Source organism: Meles meles, chromosome 4 (assembly GCF_922984935.1).
Source record: "Meles meles chromosome 4, mMelMel3.1 paternal haplotype, whole genome shotgun sequence".
Lineage (NCBI taxonomy): Eukaryota > Metazoa > Chordata > Mammalia > Carnivora > Mustelidae > Meles > Meles meles.
The window spans coordinates 18,578,063-18,601,925 of record NC_060069.1 but is presented as its reverse complement, the minus strand read 5'-3'; the positions used below and the strand labels follow the sequence as shown (position 1 = coordinate 18,601,925).

At 37.8% G+C, this 23,863-nt stretch overlaps 1 protein-coding gene across 1 annotated transcript in view; it reads right to left on the bottom strand.

Annotated features, from left to right (window-relative positions):
- The window catches only part of LOC123940395 (ubiquitin-conjugating enzyme E2 E2), a 374,692-nt gene that overhangs the window by 79,221 nt on the left and 271,608 nt on the right, over nt 1-23,863 (bottom strand). Inside the window, exon 4 of the mRNA XM_046003183.1 lies at nt 3,856-3,988. Coding sequence (XP_045859139.1) covers nt 3,856-3,988 — 133 coding nt within the window. The remainder of the gene's footprint in view (nt 1-3,855; nt 3,989-23,863) is intronic.

Below are 23,863 nucleotides of genomic sequence, written 5' to 3'. Positions count from 1 at the left end.
TTGGTAGTCAAATCAATAAAAATTAAAGCAAACATGAAATATTACTTTTCATCTACTGGACTGGCAAAGATTAAAAAGGACTACGAATCCTCAGAGCTGAGCAGAGTGAAGGGAAGTACCATACTATCACTATGTTGATGGCCATGATGTCAATGGATACAATTTTTCTGGAGGGCACTTTGTCAACTTTTAACAAAACTCTACAAATATGTATAAACCCATCTACCCAGAAGTTCCATGCCAACAAATTTAACCTCAGGAAATAATTATGCAGGTATACAAAATATGTAATTAAAAGGATGTTCATCACACCACTGATTATAACAAAAATCTTGGCAAATCTTATGTCCAAGAACAGGAAATTAAATTTTACACAATGAATACTGTGGAGCCTCAATTATTCTAATTATTATTATTATTATTATTATTATTTATTATTATTATTAATTATTATCTAATTATTATTATTATTATCTAACTCAATTATTCTAATGCAGTTATATGTTTATTAGAAAATAAAGAGTGTTGGGTGAAAATAGAATATTAGGTAAAAAGTAATTCTAAAACCAGGGGGACTATGGCTCAATATTTATGTATATTATCTGTGTGTATGCATACAGTATATTTTAACACAGAGAACAAAATCTCAGAAGAGTTATAAAAAATGGCATGAATAATTAATTTTGGGGTCAGGATTATAGACCGTGAGAAACAAACTGAGGATTTTTTCACATTTTAAGTCACAGAGGTTTATTTGTTGATATCTTTAAACTGGTAAATGTGGCTAAATGGTTTATCTGTTGAATTATCTAATCTGAGCATGAGAGCATTTAAAATCCTCACTAAGGATTCCAAGTGTAAGAGTTTAGAAAGTCATCTCATGGATTCCATTATGCTGTAGACTAATTTTATGATATGGATATCTGATAACCATTAGACAGCCACCAATATCTGGGCTCACCAATAATTCTAACACCTACTGCTATCAGGGTTCATTCTTCAGAGCACTGAGAAATGTTTCATTAATCAAAATAGGTAGCTACTATGGCTGATGGAAAGGATGAGGGCAAAAGAGGCTCCCCTCCCCCACAAAAAGGATCATTCCAAATATAGCCTATTTAGAATAATAGAGATTAGAAAGGCATAGACATGGCACTTCAAAAGTATTAATAAAAATGCCTTTGTTTTAGTTAACAGCTTTCAAGACACCCACAAAATTCCCCCCACTTAGAACAGCACATCTGCCTACAAAATCTGGTTTCTAAAATTGATAAATTAGGTGGTGATAATTCGCTTTCAAAAACTTCCCACAAAAAAACCAAAACAAAAACAACAAAAAAAACTTCCCACAGGTTTCTAATAAATGTACATTTTAATTGTGATTGGAGTTACCAAAATTTGATTTTCCTTCATCTTAAGAGATTGTTTATTCAAATTCATTTAGTGGAAGAACTTACTTTTTCTGGTACTATTCTTGACAGATACTAAATCTTTTTTTTTTTTTTTTAAACAGAAATATAGGCAAATATTTACTCTGAGTAAAATGAAGCCCACTGTCTCAGAAGTGGAGCTATTCAAAAGCAGACTATGCAGCTGGGGGTCAGATTTTCCTCATAAGAATTAACATCTACTTCCCTGTAACTGACACCCTCCTGCTTCTATTTTTGTCCCATCCAGCCATCCAGCATAAGGTCTAAATCCTAACCCACACCATAGTTCCTAAAACATCTGAGGACAGATATCACATTCCTCCTACACCCTATTTTTACTAGTGAACACTCCACGTTAACTGTTTTAATTCAGTGGAAGTACATGGTCAGTGAAGTCAGAAATCAGTAAATCCTTGCTTGTCTATTATTGGAAACCTCTCTAAGCCTCATCGAAGTTTCCTCATCTGTGAAAGGGAACACTCAAGCCTTAGTAGGGTGTATCAGAAAAGAAATGAGCTGACACAACCGATATCCACTGCAGTGTTTTACCCAGTGAAGAAGTTCAAGAATGTAGATGACTCTCTGCCCAGCTTATTCTTGTTTGTTCTTAAAATGAAGAACTTAGTAGTGACTGGAGCACTCCAGATACGGTGCATTTGGTTCAGAGTTCCGAGGATTGTAGTCCTAAAAATATCTCCTTAAGGCTTCAAGAACCTTAAGTTCCCACAGAATTCTAGTCAACCAAAAGCTCACAAATTTTATTTATATGAAAATAAAGTAGGTATCTCCTATCATGTATCATGCTTTCTTTCCAGATTGTCACTGAACACATTTAGCTTTGTTAAATTCCATCTTGTTCTGGACCACTTTCAATCCATTGGGACCTTTTTGGAAACTGAATTATTTTATCTAATCTATTGGTTCCCCCTTCTAGCTTTAATCTACACGTTTCTGTCATGCAGAACTTGGATAAGCCCACACATCTTCCGAGATGTACAGAACAGCCTCTACCAAACTCACAGGCAGCACAATTTCCTGATCTGAATTCTCACTCTCCTTCCCCACTCTGTACTTCCTTTACTGAAGAGGCTGGCAGAGATAGGTCCCCACATCACTGGCAGGGCAATAAGTACTCCAGGTGATTTATGTGCTGAGCCCAAGTAGAATGAAAGACAAAAGGTTCCCACCCAGTAAAAGGAGGAAATAAATATGAGATGTACTACGGCTTCATCACTGAAAACCAACCTAATGCAGGTACGGGCAGTCACCATGCCACCAGCTCTGTCAGCTTGGGTAAAATACATCATTAATGTGGAAAGGAACATAATAGGCTTTGAAGTCAGACTTCCTGGGTTCAAATACTGACACTACTATCTGCTTGCCATGTAATGCTGGGAAAGTTACCTAGTTTCTCTGCACCTTGGTTTCTTCTTTGGTTAAAATTATAGTTATTACTTTTGCTTTGGTAACAAAACAATATTCAAGCATCAGTGGAAAAGAAGGAAGAAAGGAAGAGAGGGGTGAGAAAAGAGAGGGAGGGTGAGAGGGAGGAAGGGGAATTACAGAAATTCATGGTAAAGGTATGGTCCTATTTTTGCTTTTTAAAACTGTCCATTCCAACCTACAACTCAAACAAGTTTTATTTCCCTCTGCACTGTGAGGTTAAAGTCGGGTCAAATGAGATTTTCTTGGTGGCCAATGCAGAGAGTCAGTGTCCTTAGGGTCTTTTCCTTTCCAAAGTGGAGAATAAATGTAAATTCATTAAACGACTGACTGATAGGCAGTAGGAAGGAATGTGAAGAATTCTTAAAGTATATAGTCTTGTCTTAAATAAGTGTAAATTCCCCTATGGTTCATTTATATTAATCAACTATTACAAATACGTTACCACGAAATGTTCTTGGCATCACTTTTAAGTCTTTGTAGGTCACACGTTCCATTCTAGTGCATGTATACTTCATGTGAGCAGCTGAACCGTGGAGGCATCCAAACTCCATAGCTGGTGCCCTGAGACTTGCCTTAGTGAGGCTCCCTCTGTAGTTAGTCTGGCTCCGGGGCTTGGCTCTGGCTCCAGCGTCAGGCTATGTCTGTTTTTCTGGGTTCTAGGGCTGGCAAAGACCCATTCTCACTCACCTAGTTCCACCCATAATGTGCTATTTTATGTTATATTACAACATAAACCACAGAAAGGAGACACTGAGAGGATGAGAAAAAGCAATGAAATATGAGTAAGGGAATGGGGTAGGGAAATAACCTGTAATTTTTTACATTCTGTTTCCTTTCACATAAAATTAGCCCTGGGAAGTTGTCTATATTAACAGAAGAGACATGCATTCCTAGATATGTATATTTTTAATAATATGTATATGTATGTACATATACAACAATACATATTGCTAAAAATGGATGAATACTTCATACTGACCTTAGGGGGTTTAAACGGATAGTCTGGTGAAAAGGTAATGTCAAGAAAGAACACCCCTCCTTCATAGACAGATCCTGGGGGTCCCAATATAGTTGACCTCCATTCATAAATGTTGTCTCCTTTGGGTCCAGCACTGAAATAAGACATACAAATCAAATGTGCTTAGAGATTATGTAAACCCTGGAACTTAAAAAATTCTATTTATGGTAACAATAAATTGAGCAATTCCATAAAAACATAACAGATAGGGTAATTCTACATGATGATTCATTTGTCAATATCATCAACACTCTATAAAGAAAAGATGCTGGTATTACTTAATAAAACAGAACCAGGAAGATCCTGTTCTACCATTCACAACCCTATACCTATTGAACAAAAGATTCCTAGGACCAAAGACCAGAGGCAGGAGCACAAATATTTAATAAAGCATGAAATTATTTGTGAGATCCTAAAAAGATGATATAGTCATAGGGTAAAAGAGACACATTTTTGAAGACACATTAGAGAAAAAAAAAAGTTGGATAAAAAGTAGTCTCATTCCTTTGTTAACAACTGAGAATACAAACGAGGCTCATGGAGACCAGTAAATGTTCATCATCCATAAAACTCAGCTCAAGTATCATATCCCATCTCAAGTTTCCTCTTTTCTCTCTTTCCAGTCAAAGAATCTCTGCCCCTCAATCCCTATGTATCACAAATAGTGTGGTCTATAGAAAACAAAATGTATCACTTCATTTTATAACCATGTTTTTAATTAAAAAAATTTTTTAGAGTAAGATCTATGCCCAGTGTGGGGCTCGAACTCACAACCCCAAGATCACGAATCACATGCTCTACCAACTGAGCTGGCCAGGTGTCCCTATAACTGTTTTTAAAGTGTTTACTTTTCTATCCCTCCCTAGAAGGTCCCCACGGAACAGACTTCTGCTTTGTCTTAGGGCCTAGTAAGTACATGTTTGCTTGATGACGATGGATTAATAGGAAAGCAAGTGAAGCCACATGACTACCAGTAGTGAACAACTGTCCCTGAGTCTCAGACAAACTCGCTGAGAAAATACGGCCCACATGAGTCAACTGAATTATAATCTCCCTAGTGAACAGAAGGCAAAATGAGATATAATTTAGCTTTTCAGTATTCTTTTTGCTACATCAAGCTAATACCTGCATCCAATAGCCATAAATTCCCCTCACACCCTGTAGCAAAGTGGGCAACCCTTTGAGGAAGATTTTATTTTCAACAAAAATTCAGCTACTATTCTTTCTTATTTTGAAATTAGTTTATATCTACAAAACTTCATTGTTAAGCAGTATATCAAAAAAACATGCATCTTAACTAAGTTGGGATATATTCTGGGAATGCAAGGATAATTTAATAATAGAAAATTATTAATGTAATTTGCCTAAGAGATTAAAGTTGAAAAAAATGGGTAATCTCAATGGGTGCAGGAAAAGCACTCAATAGGCTTAATAATATTAGCTATTCATGGGGCGCCTGGGTGGCTCAGTGGGTTAAAGCCTCTGCCTTTGGCTCAGGTCCTGATCCCAGGGTCCTGGGATTGAGCCCCGCATCAGGCTCTCTGCTCTGTGGGGAGCCTGCTTCCTCCTCTCTCTCTCTCTGCCTGCCTCTCTGCCTACTTGCGATCTCTGTCTGTCAAATAAATAAATAAAATCTTAAAAAAAAATAACAATATTAGCTATTCATGATAAAAAAAAAAAACTTTTAGCAAAACTGGAATAGATGGAAACTCCTTTAACCTGATAAAGAGCATCCACTAAAAACCTCACAGCAACTAATATATTCAGTGACAAAATATCAAAAGCATACCCTTTAAAATTGAGGAACAAGATAAGGATACCCACTATATCTATTTCTAATCATTACTGCATTAGAGATCATATTCATCAAGGTATGAAAGACACGACAAGGAAGGAAAAAGCAAAAGGCATATAGATTGGGATGGAAAAAATAAAACTGTGGGCATCTGCAGTATCTATGTACACAGAAAAATCTATACACAATTTATGAAACTTAATAAAAGAGTTTACAAAGTGGCTAGATTAAGATCAATATGAAATATCCACTGCATTTCAACACACCAACAAAATTAGAAATATATTTTAAGTATCTTTTATAGTAGTATTAAAAACAACATGAATAAGTTTCATAGAGATTTTAATGGAGGAAATTATAAAACTTATTGAAATACAAAGAGAATTAAATAAATGGAGGGAGATACCAAGTTTATGAGTAGGGAGACCCAGCATCCTACAGATGTCAATTTTCCCCAAACTGATCCAATGCAATTCCAATCAAAAGTCTAACAGTTATTTAAAAAAATGAAACTTGACAACTTGATTCTAAAATGTGTTGGGAGGGGCGCCTGGGTGGCGCAGTGGGTTAATGCCTCTGCCTTCAGCTCAGGTCATAATCCCAGGGTCTTGTGATCGAGCCCCACATCGGGCTCTCTGCTCTGCGGGGAGCCTGCTTTCTCCTCTCTCTCTGCCTGCTTGTGATCTCTGTCTGTCAAATAAATTTAAAAAATCTATAAATAAAATAAAATGTGTTTGGAAACTCAAAGAAATCCCTCAAACTTTTCCAGGAATCTGATCTATGTCAGAAATAATGGGGCCAAGAAAACAGTTTTTATATATGGCAAATAGAGAAACTGGATTTCTACGTCAATAGACAAACTTTTATTGTGGAGGGATTAAGCAGTCAATGCAAAAGTCAGAAGTTTTAGAGATTGCCTAAAGAGACTGACAAGCCACAAACTAAGAAAAGGTATTTGGAGCACATAAAACTGATGAAATTCTATGTCCAGAGCATACAAATTTCTATGAATCAATAGGAAAAAGATTACCAATCCCTTAGAAAAGATATAAATGGGCATTTTGAGAAAGAAGAAACATGAATGGCCAATGAGGGGTAGGAAAAATATCCAATTGCATTAAATCAGGGAAATGAAATTTAAAATTATAGTTCAGAAAAAAAAAATAAAATTATAGTTCAGTATTATTTTACATAATGTCTAGGCAAAGATAAATGCGTGACAAGACCAAGTGCTGATGAGGATGTGGAAAAACAAGCTATACGTTGCTGAAGAGTGTTCAATCCCTTTGGATAAGAATGTGGACTGACTTGGTTAAGTTGAATCTATACACTCCTATATTACAACATTTCAATTGCATTCCTATGTACATACCCCAGAGAAATGTTTACACATGTGTACTAGAAGACATATATAAGGATGTTCATGGAAACACTACTTTTAATAGCAAAATTGGAAACAACACAAATGTCCACTGACAGAAAAAGGAATAAACTCACCCAAAGGAACACAACACAACAGTGAAAACATACTGATAAGCGTGGATAACTTTTAAAAAGTGTCATATTGAATAAAAAAGAAAGTCTGAAAAGTTATATACAATATAATACTATTTTCACCAAGTTTAAAAACAAGCAAAAAAAAAAAAAAAAGATATTGAGGACACGAACATATGTCCCCATGCGAGAAAATTAATGAGAACAAAGCTCCAATGAGTAGTTCCTGGGAAGAAGCAGACGGTGGAGAAGTAGCATACAGGAGCTTCAATAGTTCTGGTGATGCTCTACTTCCAGTATGTATGGTGGACTGAGGAGTTACCAGTTTTATTATACATCTCATAACTTACTTATTTGTTAGATATGTTCTTACATATGTGCCAAGTTTTCCTATTAAGAACAAGTATGCCCAAAAAGTCTACTAAAGTGCTATATGAGGAAAGCAAGTTGCAGCATATGTATGGTGTGATCTTATTTATAAACTAGAAATATAAAATAATATTTTATATTGTTTATGTATATATATCTATGTCAAAGTCTTTGAAGAAATGAACCGGAAAGACAGGCCTAAATTCATAACAGTGGTTGTGCAGGGAACAGGAAAAAAGAGGAGTACGGTGATGGGATACCTCTAAAGATGGGGAATGAAGAAGAGTTCGGTTATCCCTAGTTTTGATTTCTCTTATTTAAAAAGGATGAAGTAAAAAAGAAAAAATAAAATCATAGTTAGCCAAGTTTATTGCAAAGTGCTGAAATATAATGAGAAGCAGGGCAAGGGGCCAGAGTGTAACATTCCTGCCCCATGTTCCTCTTCACCTAACCTCTCCTGAAGTTGATAGTGAGGTACAGACAGAATATATTCAAGCCAGATAACAATAAAGCTTTGGCAACAACAGCCCCTTGTTACCAGACAATCTCACTCATTCAGATGAATAATATACATGGTGACACCCTGAGCTATAATTAGACCCAATATGAATAGATAAGTTTATCAGAAGGAAGAACTTAAAAGTAGAGTAAATTATAGGTTTGTAGTTACAACATTACTTCAAGGTAGATGAAGAAATTTAGTTTAAAAAATTCACACAGAGAGAACACAGGTATGAAACAGCGTGTGTAGACATGTTTCCCAAATACCAAGATATAATTTCTCTGAGTCACCTCGAGAAATTTTAAGATGACCTTCCAAGAATGGTCATCACATAGTTATATAATTTAGGTTAACTGAGAAGTCACTAAATAGTGCCACCGGAAGGGACTCAGAAGTAGAAGTGAAGAGATCCTCACAAAAGCAGGCAATGCCTGTAAGTTATTTATTTTCAATTAGTACTTGTTTTAAATTCTGTTTGGCTCTCAGTGACAATATCATATTTTATTAGTTCTCTTAAGTCAGTCAGCTATCTATACAGTTATCAACAATGGATTAAATAACGCAGCTAACATTATCACTCTGAGTTGGTTCATACTGTCCAAATGTGTCTTAAAAAAGACTAGTAGTAACAAACTATCTTAAACACAGATTGGTGTTTTTTGATTTTTTTTTAAAAGATTATTTATTTATTTATTAGACACAGAGGGAGAAACACAGTGAGAGAGGGAACACAAGTAGGGGGAGTGAGAGAGGGAGAAGCAGGCTCCCCATTGAGCAGGGAGCCTGAGGTGGGGCTTGATCCCAGGACTCTGGAATCATGACTTGAGCCGAAGGCAGACGCTTAACAACTGAGCCATCTAAGCCATCTGAGATAAGGCATTTCAGGTGCCCCTAGACTGGTGTTTTAAAATGCATCTAAAACTTACGATACTTCTCCAATATATACAGATTAAGTCTATCATCTTGGAAGTGTCATGTTTATAGCACCTGCAGTCCCAACGCTTATAGCAGTGGTTCCTGAACTACACAGCCCTCTGTTCCACTTCCATTTTGATATGTTCCAGTTGAGAAATTCTGGAATAAAAGTACAGAACTGTGTTGCACAATATGGTGGCCATGTAGCTACTCAACACTTGAAATATGGCTACTTATTCAGACATGCTGTAACTGTAAAAGATATACCAAATTTCAATGATAATGCAAAGGAAAATAAAACACATCACTACTTTTTGTTGATTACATTTTGAAATAATAATATTTGAGACACACTGGACTAAAAATATATTAAAAGTAGCCACCTATTTTTTTTTTAATTTTTAAAAAGATTTTATTTATTTATTTGACAGAGAGACACAGCAAGAGTGGGAACACAAGCAGGGGGAGAGGGAGAAGCAGGCTTCCCACTGAGCAGGGAGCCTGATGCAGGGGCTCAATCCCAGGACCCTGGGACCCTGACCTGAGCCAAAGGCAGACGCTTAATGGACTGAGCCACCTAGGCACCCCGAATTTTTGTTTTTTATGTGCCTCCTAGAAAATTTAAAATTAACACATGTGGCTCATATTGTAGTTCTATTCAACAATACTGTTGTAGAGCAGTGCTGTCTAGTAAAACTTCCTGTGATAACAAAAATGTTTAAGTTCTTATCGTTATCCAGTATGGTAAGCACTAGCCACACGAGGCCTTTAGGCACTTGAAATGGAGCTAGTGAGAATGCGGTTGTGGATTTTCAATTTCACTTGATTTTAATGAATTTAAATCTAAACAACTCCATGTGGCTAGTGGTGAATACAGATCTAAAGGCTCCAGTAGCCCATACTGACCAAATCAGTCTTTTTTTAAATATGTCAGAATTATTTGAATTTATATATATCCATGTACATAAAACAGAAGAATGGGCTTTTTTATATACTTTGGACCAAAAAAGTGAGATGCTGAAGCTGCAGACAATTTAATATTTTTTTTAAATTTTTTATTTATTTGACAGAGAGAGATCATAGGTAGGCAGAGAGGCAGACAGAGAGAGAGGAGGAAGCAGGCACCCCGCTGAGCAGAGAGCCTGATGTGGGGCTCGATCCCAGGACCCTGAGATCATGACCTGAGCCGAAGGCAGAGGCTTAACCCACTGAGCCACCCAGGTGCCCCGACAATTTAATATTTTTAACGATCACTTCCCTTTTAAATTGACCAAGTAAAAGTTAGTGCCATGGACACCTGCACTATAGAGTGATGATGACGAACATGACTGGACTCTAAGTCCAGTCCTTTTCTGAATCCTAGTCCTACCATGTAAGGCCTGTAGAGCCCTGGTGAATATGCAATCTCCCCGTATAATCTTTCAGTGCCTTAGTTTCCTCATCTACAAAATGAGGCAACTACAGCAAGAAACTTGTGTGGCAACGGAAGTTTTAGTAGAGCTGTACTCCCAGAGCTTGGAAAATGGGCAATGGCTCAAACAGTACTTTTCCAAATGTCAGCTGGTATTCTAGGTGTTATTATGCTTCGTGGATGATACAGAAGCTCATCAACACACTCACAAGATTAACTGCCTGGTGATTTTATAAGAAGGGTTTCAAGATCCCAGGACTAGAAAACAGGTTACTAAGACCCAGATGTTAATAATCATTATCACTACCACCATTATCACCATCATCATCCTGCAGTCTAATCTTAGGATATGTAGGTAGATAGGGCAGAACTTTAGAAATCTTCAGAAATCAAAGCTGCCACTTCCAGGAAATCCAATTTTGCACTCAATGGAATGTTTATTTAACTTCAGGATTCTTAGGTATGAGGTTACTTAGCAATGTTTTCCCACTTACAGCATTCTTAGTGATAAATACACTTCAGTTTTATTTTCAGATTTTATTTATTTTATTTTGTAAAAAAGATTTTATTTATTTATTTGACAGACAGAGATCACAAGTAGGCAGGGAGACAGACAGAGAGAGGGAGAAGCAGACTCCCCACTGAGCAGAGAGCTCGATGTGGGGCTCTATCCCAGGACCCTGAGATCGTGACCTAGGTTGAAGCTAGAGGCTTAACCCACTGAGTCACCCAGATGCCCCTTCAGATTTTATTTTTTAAAGAAGAAAGATGAACACAGCGAACAGAGTCATTTAAAAATAAAATATAATTAGATAAATCTATTAAATGCAAATATCAGTTAGCAAATTACTAATTAGTTGAATAACCAAAGTTGTCCCTTGGAGGAATTCTGTTAGAAAATCAACCTTGTAAACTGTGTTCAGCGTTCTATCCTGTGGCCTACAGTGGATGACCCCTTCTATACATATGAAATATTACACATGTACAATAAAAATGCTGAAAAGGACTAAGCATTCACTGTCTTTATTTAAGATCATAAGATATTTTAAATACATCTGGATACTTTCAATGTGCTGTGTCACAGATGCGACTCTAAGACTAAGAGTTTTTGGCTATGCCTGCCGCCTTTTCATTTAACATCGACTCTGAGATAGAAAAAGAGTAAGGCAGCCCAGGCAACGTAGGGATCCTGGCTCCAAAGGACCAGAAACTTGCCTTTGTAGAATGTCTGATGTGCCAACACTAACCTGAAATTGATGGGGACAGAATGGTGAAGAGAAGACAGTACAAGGGATTTCTTAGGAGTTCTGGAAATCTCTGCCCATACACCAGATTCCACATAGCTGAATTCATCCCTTTTGGTGGTGAGCACAATGTTCACAGGCAAATGACATGCTGCACATATCTCCAAAGTCCCTTTCAGAGTAAACAGCTGGAGGAATATTGAGCTTCTTGCTTATAATACAATAATGTAGGTTTCTCTATGTCAAACTGGAAGGAAAGAATAGTCCCATCACTTAAAAAAATATGAAAGCAAGGTCCAGACCAGTTACAGATAAAGACAGTAGGCAAGGCAGCTAAAGAGGGGAAATACCACCAAACTGTATGAATGACATGAGAAAAAACATGTGGAAGTGGGGAGACTCAAGGGGGAAAATGTTTTCAGACTTTTCTCAAGGTCATGAGCTGACCTATTTGTTGTTAAATTCAACAGTGCCTTTTGTTTTCATTTTACTGAAACGGTAGCTTCTACTCCCTGATTCCTAAAAAGCTCTCTTGCCCACATAGCTCTCCAAGAGTCTCTCTCTACACTTCAGGGTAACTTCTCCTAGGGGCTCTACCATCGGTTACCTTGTTTCTTCATCTTCATTCTAGATATCTCATTATCCACCTCTGACAATCAACCTAACAAAACTGATGGAACCTCTAACCAGGTGGGAAACTCAAGAGTTATCCTTGACTGTACTTCTTCCTCTTTCTCTTCTTAATTCCCCAAAGCCTGTAGAATCTAGCTCTATAATCTGTTTATTGGCTGCATTAGCTCTCACTTAGATGATGGCATCAGCATGCGGGTTTCCCTGCCTCCAGTCTTTCTTTCTTCCAATCCATCCACCAAACTGGAGATAGGACAATTTCCAGAAAATCCTTTAAATGGGATCTTCTGTTTTCCTGCTTTCTCTGACTTCTTAATACCTTCAAGATCAGGCCCAAATTCCTTTGAAATATACAAAGTCTTTCAAAAAGATCTGGCTCCAGGGGTGCCTGGGTGGCTCAGTGGGTTAAAGCCTCTGCCTTCGGCTCAGGTCATGATCCCAGGGTCCTGGGATCTAGCCCCACATCGGGCTCTCTGCTCCGCGGGGAGCCTGCTTCCTCCTCTCTCTCTGCCTGCCTCTCTGCCTACTTGTGATCTCTGTCAAATAAATAAATAAAATCTTAAAAAAAAAAAAAAAGAGATCTGGCTGCAGTTGACCTCTCTGGTCTCATCCCTTACCACTCACCCTTCCTCCAGCTCCATTTTCTAGTCATACTGAACCTACTTATAAAACTTTCAAGAGAGCTGGACTTTTTCTTGCCTCCTGGCTTTGGATAAGATGTTCTGTAGATCTGACCACTGTATATGTCCTTTAGGCCTCAACTTAGCTGTATTATTCTTGGGTACATCTCCTTTACCCTCAAAGGCTAAATACTTCTTTGGAAGTGGTAACATCATATGCAACCAAACACAGCATTATAAAAAGTCACTTATGGGAACTTTAATACTTGGAAAAGAAGAAATCTTAAGAAACAGCATTATCTGTGTCATAGGAAAAAAGGGACTCATTTTGATAGTGAAAGAACATCCTCTATAGCTAAAAGGGTATTGAGTAAACAGGCCAGGATATAGCTCTTGAGAGGACAAATGAAGAATGGTATTTCATAAAGTCGTGAGGTTTCCTATATTTGTATGTGGTAATTTTTTTTTGACACCAAAGTCCACCACATTTTAGGAGGTTAGGAACAATAGCGGTGATAGAAAAGATCCACTTTGTACACTAAGCTCTAAGGAGAACTGAATGATTCATACTTTCTCCTTCATATATTTTTCTTTCTAGTTGTTAGCAGTCAGGTCCTTATCCTTGAAGTATTCCAAGAAAAAATTATTTTATACTTTTTGTCAATAAGTAGTTAATGAGAAGGATCTCTGTCCTCAATCACACTTTCCAGATTTGAGATGTGAAGATAAAAAACAAAACAAAACATGATTTCAGTTGACTGTAGGTATCTTTTACCAAAACATACTTTTATTTATTTATTTTTAAAGATTTTATTGATTCATTTGTGAGAGAGACATAGACACACACATAAACAAATGAGCAGAGGCAGAGGCAGAGGGAGAAGCAGGCTCTCAACTGATTCAGGAGCCCAACGTGGGGCTTGATCTCAGGACCCCAGGACCATGGCCTAAGCTGAAGGCAGATGTTTAACCATCTGAAGCACCCAGGCACCCCCCAAATCATACTCTAAAGTCATTATGGTCATATAATTTGTAATCTTTGTTAATAGTGTCAACAACTTAGCAGAGGTGAAGAAACTGGAGAAAAAGAGGTCTTTAAACAAAAAAATAATTACTACTTAATGATCACAATACTTCCTTTTCCCAGGGAAGGCAGTAGCTAATAAGATAGCGTCCTTAGTGAGTAAAACTAGCCTTTTGTAAGTTACTGAAGAACGACTCAGTGACTTGATGACACCTCAGACTTCTTGCTTCTTTCTATATTACGTGTATGGGGTGTGTGTGTGTGTGTGTGTGTATTTAATTTGCCCATTGTGGGATATATTGCAGTGAGTATACAATTTTGCAACAGACTTGAAATTTTAAGACATAACTATACGAAATAATGAGCAAGGAGAAACAGAGAAATTGAGAAGCAGGAAGGAAGACCACAGGGAAAAACTGCCGATGGTTCCTTTTTCTCCCAAGCTGCATCTTTATAAGACACATTTATTTATAAGGATAAAGACAGTTATAGTCAAAAAGAACCAAATCTTATTCTATATATATGGGCTGTTAGAAATAAGATTACAATTATAAAGACTCGGGAGACCATCTAGTTCAACTTCTTCATAACACAGAAGAAGCAGAAGCATTAGAACTGGACTGCAATTTCACTGAGTTAGACAACTGGGCATGAAATCAATCAGAATTACTTAAAATACTGCTAGAGGATTTTTAATCCTTTAGTTAGCTGAAAGGACTCTAGAAATAAGTTAATGGAGTTATTCAGAGCCTTTTTTTCCCCTTTTCAACATACCCTCTTACAGAAAAAAGTACCTCCTTCAGCAGTGATTCTTAGCATGTATTTTGTGTGTATATGTGGGGGGGCGGCGGCGGTAATTTGAAAAAATGTAAAACTCCTCTCCCTCTGAAAATCACGTCTACCAAAGCCTTCATTTCAAAAGTGATAAAATTAAGGTTCTACAAAGTGAAGTGCTCTGCTCAAGACCCCACCCATAGAAGAAAACCTGAGCCCTCTGATCCTAAGGAGAGGATCTTAATTTGCTGTCAACTTAGATATGAAGACTCACCTGGAAAAACCATATAGTTACTATTATAATGAACTGCCCGGTGTAAGACAGGAGACCAGAGATCGACACTGACACCCAGGTTTTCTTTTATCTTTTTATCCTGGGCATGTTGCAAGGATAGATTCAGGTTTGGTGAAAATCCATTTTTATTTTAGCTACCCAATTCTTCTTCCACTTTTTTTTTTAAGCTTTTCAAACTTAAATACTGATCTTATGCTACTCTCTCCATTTCCTTAGCAAACGTTACAACTTCTTGTAACACCTCTTTTGTTGCCCACCTCCCCCCCCCCCCCCCCCATGCTTGTGCTTTTTCTCTATTCTGTGTAAGAGATGAAAGGTCAGAAGGTACTCAGGACTTACAGAACTAGCCTCTCTTGTATGCAATGTAAGAACAATTTTGGCATGTGAGCTACCCAATGTAGCAGGTAATATTTCTTTATTATTTAAAACTTTCCCCCATACATGTGTTAGGAAGGCTGTAGAATTTTAACATGTCTATTAATCTTATCTGCAGGTTAAATAAGCTTTTGACAGTGCAAGTCACTGCTGCCCTACAGAGTTCTGAGGAAGCCAAATCCTTCCCAAAATCTTTTAGTTCTCAAAAATGTTACTACTCACAGAGGACAGAATGTAAAGTTCCCCGGTATCATTCCAAAAGCAGCTTTATTGTTTTCTAACATTTATAATACTGTATCAAAGTAAAAATTCCATTTGAAAGTTACCAGGGGGCAGATCTTAGCAGGAGCTAACTATTCTTAGACAGGATAGTTACGGTTTATCAGTTTATTTGTGTAGAGTTATTATCAAATCAGTGTGTTTTCCAAGTAGATTAAATACCCCCAATATACTCAATACACTTTCCTTTGGCTGAGAACATCTTTTGTTTTTGGACAGAAAAATGGTAAACAATAATTTCTTCATATGGCTAATTTATTCCCCCAAATGCTGGCTGTGATATCCTGCATTTTCCTTTGTATCCCTGACATTGCTATCTGGCTCCAAGACACACCATCACGGTTCTCTTCCAGCAGGTCAACTAGAAGGCCAATGGCAAAAGTAAACTGCACACGAAGATACACAATAAATGTTTGTTGAAAAATAATAAACAAACATCTTTAGTAAAACATTAGTCTATTAGTATAGCTTAATAGTAAAGATCAATAGCTTCATCAAGACAGCCAGGGGTCTGAATCCTGGCTCTGCCACTAAGAGTGAATTAAAGCAAGTTATTTAGTTTTCTACTGTTACTTAGCTTTTGAAAAATGGCTCCCTCATAGAGTTGATGTGAGTAAGAAACGAATTAATATATATAAGCAGCTTAGAACACTGCCTGGCCCATACTAAAGGGTTATACAATTTATGCTCATAATATTATCAGGTAAGTGAGAAACTAGCAGGGCTGAATCAGGGTCCTGAAGCTCACCTCATCGTTTACTCCTCGACCCAAGACATGGAAATAAGAAGGGTTTCTCTTTGGGGGGTCTGATTTCCCTCTTCTGTACCTGCTGTATGACACCTTGTATGCGAATGTCTCTCTCTGTCCCCCATGCTTCTCCCTACTCAATACAGAGCTCATGAAAGAAAGTGACAAGTAACTGCTGAGTCCCATCTTTCTTGGTTAATAATTCAGTAAAGAATAACTTCAGTTTCACCTATTCCATCCTATGACAACATCTGAGACTGCACCAAGTTCAAATTCTCATATGCTATATAATAGTGGCTTTAAAATCTATGCTCTCATCTCTATGATAGAGACACAGTACCACTTCAACAAAAAACAAATAACAAAATAGAGACACCCCCACCCCCCGCCATGTTCAGGAGAAGAAAAGCTAAATGTCTGCCCTGTAGAGGAAGGTGCTAGGTGGCAAAAATAGACCCTACTGTAAATAATAATCCCGCATTAAAAGACACTGACTGACTGTCAATAAAAGTTGGCATTTAGCGGACTTAATTCAAAATTTCCCTATGATTACGTCAGGAGATCAAGATCTCCACCAAGACCAAAGTGCTGGCTATTGGGTGCGGCAACTTATTTTCAAGAGTTCCCCACCTTTTCCTCATTGCTTATTATGTGCAGAGCACTGTGCTATGAGCCCTGATCCCTAAGGGGCTTCATATCTGGGCAACACTGGAGAAGGCAAGATAATGTGCTCCATGGTATTCATAATCAGGATGCTATGGGAGCCCTGTAAAAAGAATGATTTCATTTCCTGGTGGGTAGGTGTTCTTACACCAAAGCACTAGCAGGTCTCATTTTAGCAGTGACCTGAGAAGAAGCAGCATCAGATCTACTCCGAGTAAGCGTATGGTTTGAACATATCCCACAGGTGGTTCTGATGTGAACTGCACCTTCTCTAGGGAAAGGCTTCATAAAAAAGATGGCAACTAAACTGGGTTGGAAATATAAAGTAGATTTCAACATGGTATGGAAAGATGTGGCATAACAGGTTAAAGGCACCGCATGGAACAAAGCAGAGAGGAGGAAAGTGATTTTCCTTTTTGCGAGAACAGCAAAGATGCCAGCTGACTGAGGTTAGATAATATAGGGCTTCAAATGCCATGACAGGAATTGGAAATATATTCTGGAGACCTATAGTTCTCAAATTTGTTCCTTCTGGGAGCTGCAGGGCTCCAATGAGGTCTTTTGGGATCACTAATCTCTCTGCTCCCTCCCTGAGTTTCAACTAGAAAAATTCTACTTTGTTTATACACACACACACACACACACACGCATATGTATATAGTCAGCACATGATTTCATGAATAAAGGGAGTCCAGTGTTTTAAAAGAAAAATTTGAACTGCTTCTGGAACTTAAACAGAAACAAAAACAAAATACCTGGGCCCCATCCCAGACTAATTCGATCAGAAATTAACGAGCACCTAGGATTGAGAACAACTAATCGGAGTCACTGAGGGCCTCAAAGTGCGGTCCAGAGAGCAACAGCGTTATACAATCCTATAGAATCGGAACTTACATTTTTTAAAAAAGATTTTATTTATTTATTTGAGAGAGAGAGAATGTGCACACAAGTTGGGGGAGTGGCAGGCAGAGGGAGAGGGAGAAGCAGACTTCCTGAGGAGCAGGGAGCCTGATGTGGGGCTTGATCCAAGGACCTCAGGATCATGACCTGACCTGAAAGTGGACACTTGACCGACTGAGTCACCCAGGCATCACCAGAATCTACATTTTTGAGAAGATCTCCAGATGACTAGTATGTACATTAAAGGTTGACAGGCACTGAAGAAAGTAGAACCTTCTTCTACATGTCAGATGTGATGCTGGATACTTTTTGTATTTCTGTGAGCCTCAGTTTTCTTATCTGGAAAAGGAAACTTTATTTACATTGTGGGGATGTCATAAGAATTAGATATCCATAAATTGTTAAGTACAGTGCCTGGCAAAAAGCATTTTAAAAATGGTAACTATTACCATTAACATATATTTCTTCAAATTATTGCCATCCTGCAAAATTATTGCTATATGAAACTAAGGCTCAAAGACGTTCAATGGCTTGACAAGGTTACACAGTAAGTGGCTGAACTAAATTTCAAACCTAGAACTGTCTCATTCAAAAGCTTCTCTTCTTTCCCACACAACGCTCTGACATCAAGGCTCAGTGTAGACTGGAAGTGGGAGAGACGGAAGACAAGGCCGTACTGATGATGAACTAAATGGTGCTGGCATTAGCTTCACACTTCTGTTTAAGGGATTAGAACTGGCCCAAATTACAGACAAGTACGAATAAAAAGCAGACTTGAGTTATGTAAATCCTGATATCATGTAAACACTTAGCAGCTTAGTTAATATTTATATAATATTTAGTTAATATTTAACAATATTTAATCTCTAGATAGGTTTATAGAGTTCACAAATCACTTTCATATGCATCATGGTCTTTAACCTTCACCACAATTATGCAAGATGGGATTATTATTCTAAAATGAGATCACTCCATTTTTTTTCCTCCTTAAACCCCTATTTAATACATAAACCTGGATTTCCAAATACCTTATAGTGACTTTCATGTTAGGCCTTGTGTTAAAAAAAAAAATTCCAGATTTTCAGTGACATACGTAGAGTTCATCTGCTATCCTTTTCCCCTTTAGCCCATCATCAGAGGTCAGAAGATACACTGGTTTTTGGTCAAAGGAAATAAGAACAGGGCAGGCAGCATAGGTATATCCAGCTTGTTTGCTCCAGTGAAGGAATGGAAGGTACTTGACTGAGCTCTCTGGATTCTTGGCAGAAGTGCTGCCCCAACTGGAGGAGAGTTTTTAAGAGATCAGCCCCACAAAAACCTCAGTAGAGATGAGAGAATGAGTAACCAAACCGAAGACTAAGAAGTTACTTCTTGGCTTTTGGTGTATTCATTAAATCTACTGAAGTATGTCCCCTACTTCCCCATCCTTTGTGCCGACATTTCTGAGGCATCCTTAAGAATCTACAAAATTTCTGATTCCATAGCTATAAAGAATACACGTTTTTAAAAGGGAAGCAAATGAAAGGCTCTAGAAACATTCTGTTCCTCACAATAATTGCACAGGTGTAGCTATGACAGCACTTTCATTTTGTCTAGTTGTGTAGGAACAGTCCATTATGTCCTTGCTTTCATGAGAGATGTCTGCAGTCTGCCCTTGTAAAACATTTATAGAAGTGACTTCCCGCACTCAACTTAGTGATTTAATATTATACAAAGTTCATTAGTCATGGATCTACATCATTTTTTTAAAAAAACATTTTATTTATCCACTTGACAGAGAGAGAGCAGAAACAGGCAGAGCAGCAGGCAGAGGGAGAGGGAGAAGCAGGCTCTCTGTCGAGCAGGGAGCCCAACGTTGGGCTCGACCCCAGGACCCTGGGATCATGACCCCACCCGAAGGCAGCCCCTTAACCGAATGAGCCACCCAGGCACCCTGCTACATCAATTTTCTACAGAAGCTATTATAACCTTTCTGATTTCAGGCATTGCCTTCTCTCTTTTAAAGAAAAAGAAGCACAGGTTTTATTGAAGATCTGCTATTTAAGAACAACCCATTTGTAGAATCCGTAATAATTCCTATCGATGTAGGGTATCTTTGAGGGATTTAGTGGTTTTTGCTTTTGGCAGTGCTACAATGGTGGAAATACCTTATACTGCCCATCCCCATCTTAGTGTCTGCTAATACACAGGGTTGTTGGAGACCAAGCAGATTTAATTTACCCACTTCTCAGCTTGCATTAACCTTTGAATAATAATGCACAGCTGAGGCTGCTGTAAGAAACAAACCGAGGAATGAATAATTAAAAACACCTCCTCAGCCTTGGAAAGACCAATTCCTAACCATTAGGGGAGGTTTAATTGTGACTACAGCATTAAAAAGGCTAATTGTTTTCTTTATAAACTGAAACAAATGCGAAGGACATAGTGTGACTACAATATATGTAGTATATGAAAAGCAAAGCTCTGAAAGCACCAAGTAATCAATTCAAATGAAAAAGGTAAGAATAGTCTGATTCTAAAGAAAAACAATTACTCCTAAAGATGTGCACTCTTATTGTCTACATATAGAAAAAAAACTGCTACTACTTATAAAAAGCTATTATACATTGGATACAGGTGGACTGGCTGGAATAGCATTCAAAGGGATAGAAATGTTAAAGCTGAAACAAAAGATTGAGAATAGAATAGATTACAGGAAATCCCTACCTTCTTTCAATCTGTCAAGTGCTTATGCCAGCTGGGATTCTTCTTTGCTTTTGATGGATTTCATTTTCCTTTGGGATCTGAAATCTAATGTAGCTGTCATATCTATGTGTTAAGATCACTAAACAGTTGTTGCTATTTTATATACTTGCTAATAATTGTTAATATCTAATACGATTTTTAAACCAAAGACCACCCTCTTTATCTTAATAGCTGGAAACAATTATCTCTGTCACTAGACCTCCAGCAAAGGGCAGGACATCTCCTTAAATCAAGGAGGGCAGCTTCCTCCTATTACTGACTTTAAAACATGTATCTTTAATTCTTCAAATTGGGAAATTTTTCTTGCACTTAATTATATTTTGCCAAATTTAAGGTCTTTTCCTTTACTTCTGTTCAAAAAACCATTATTGTCCGTGCCCTTCTCCTAATAACATTTCTATTACTGGGAATTAGGGAGATAGAAACCTTTCTTCTATATGAAGCAATTTTGTGGCTTTAAAAATGACTTTAGTTTTCATTTCTATGCTTTTTTTGGTTCTCTGAATCTTCTCTAATTTTTGGTCTAACTTACAGATGACTCTTTGTACATAAGAGGTAAAAGGGTGACAAGTGAGAATAGAATTGGATTCGCTATTTTGGTATAGACCAGCTTCTCATTTGGGAGAACAAGAATACTATTTTTTTTTCTTGTAGGTTATATTCTTAATATTTTCTTGTACCACATCAATTTTTGATATAAGAAAACTGTTGGCTTATACTGAACTTGTTTCCTATCGGGATTAAAAATTTCACAGTTCTACTTGGAATTAGTCACCACTGGAAAGAGTTCTCATTACTCCAATTTCCTCTGAAAGTCACTACAACCTTGTCAGCACTCTCAAATTGTCAGATACTTGTTTAAATTTCCTGTTGTATTCAGTCTATTGTATTTTTCTCAGAGTTAGCTGTTTTCTAACACTTGGTTTCACTCCAGACCCAGCAAAATAAATGATCCCTACCCCTGGTTTCCCACAAGCCATGACTTCTGCCTCCGTGACAGCACTAATCTAGGCAGGCTATGTTGTCCTTGGCCTTCAGCAGAGGGGTCCCTTGGGGGCAGGTACTATGTCTTACTCATCTTTGCATCCTTGTCAGCTGCAATGGTTTCTGGAACCCAGCAGATACCCAGAGAACATTTTTTGATTCAATGTGAATTCACAAAGAATTGACACTTTTAAGAGTGACCAAAAAGTATTGAGGGCAGAGTAGATACTGAATAAATATATGATTAACTTTTTTGGGGGAGGGGAAGGATGGAATTATATTTTATTTTAACCTTTTTAATTTTAGAAGTTTTAAATTTATAGAAACATTGCAAAGGTAAAGAGTACATAGTCCCTATATACCCTATAGCCAGTTTCCTTTATTAACATTTTACATAGTATGGTACATTTGTCACAAGTAATGAGGCAATATTGATAAATTATTATTATTATTGTCCTTATTTTATTGAGATTTCCTTGGTTTTTATCTAATGTCCTTTTTCTGTTCCAGGATTCCATCCAGGATACATATTGTTTAGTAGTTGTGCCTTTTATGTTCCTTTCTTTTTTATAAAAATACAGGCATACCTCATTTTATTATACTTTGCTTTATAGCGCTTTGCAGATACTGCATTTTTTACAAATTTAAAGTTTGTGGCAACTCTGCCTCACAAGTTTGTCAGCACCATTTTTCCAGTAGTATGAGCTCACTTTATGTCTCTGAGTCACAATTTGGTAACTCTCCCATTATTTCAAACTTCCTCATTATTATTGTATTTGTTATAGTTACAGTGGTCTCTGATATTATTATATTAATTGTTTTGGAGTACCATGACCACACTCATATGAGACAACAAACTTAATTGATAAAAACTGTGTTCTGGGGGCACCTGGGTGGCTCAGTGGGTTAAGCCGCTTCCTTCGGCTCAGGTCATGATCTCCGGGTCCTGGGATCGAGTCCCGCATCCGGCTCTCTGCTCAGCAGGGAGCCTGCTTCCCTCTCTCTCTCTCTCTCTGCCTGCCTCTCTATCTACTTGTGATCTCTCTCTGTCAAATAAATAAAATCTTTAAAAACAAAACAAAACAAAACAAAAAAAACTGTGTTCTGACTGGTCTACTGATTGGCATTCCCTCTCTCCCTCTCTGTGGGCCTCCCTATTCCCTGAGACACAAGAGTAATAAAATTAGGCCAATTAATAACCCTACAATGGCTTCTATGTGTTCACATAAAGGGAAGAGTTGCATATCTCTCACTTTAAATTAAAAGCTAGAAATTATGAAGTTTAATGAGGAAGGCATGTCAAAGGCTGGGATAGGCTGAAAGCTAGGCCTCTTATAGAAAATAGCCAAGTTGTGACTGCAAAGGAAAAGTTCTTAAAGAAGATTAAAAGTGCTGGTCCAGGGGCGCCTGGGTGGCTCAGTGGGTTAAGGCTTCTGCCTTCGGCTCAGGGTCCTGGGATCGAGACCCACATCGGGCTCTCTGCTCTGCAGGGAGCCTGCTTCCTCCTCTCCCTCTGCCTGCCTCTCTGCCTACTTGTGATCTGTCTGTCAAATAAATAAATAAAATCTTAAAAAAAAAAAAAGTGCTGGTCCAGTGAACACAGGAATGATGACAAAGCAAAACAGGCTTATTGCTGCTATGGAGAAAGTTTTATGGTCCAGACAGAGGATCAAACCAGCCACAGCCTTCTGTTAACAAAGTAAAGCAGCAAGGGATCCTGTAGAAGCTGCAGCAAGTGATTCAGAAGATGTAGATAACTGATGAAGATGGCTACATTAAACAACAGATTTTCAGTGTAGATGAAACAGCCTTATACTGGAAAGAAATCCATGTAGGACTTTCATAGCTGGAGAGAAGTCAATGGCTTGGCTTCAAAGATTTGAAGGACAGGCTGGCTCTCTTGTTACAGGCTAACGCATTGGTGACTTTAAGCTGAAGCCAATACTCACTGACCATTATTCCGAAGATCCTAGGGCTCTTAGACATTATGTTAAATCTACTCTGCTTGTGCTGTATAAATGGAACAACAAAGCCTAGATGACAGCTCATCTATTTACAAGATGTTTTATGGAATATTTTAAGTTCCACTGTTGAGACCTACTATTCAGAAAACAATGATTCCGTTCAGGATATTATTGCTCATCGACAATGCACCTGGTCACCTAAGAGCTCTGATGGAGATTTCTAGTAAGATTAATGTTG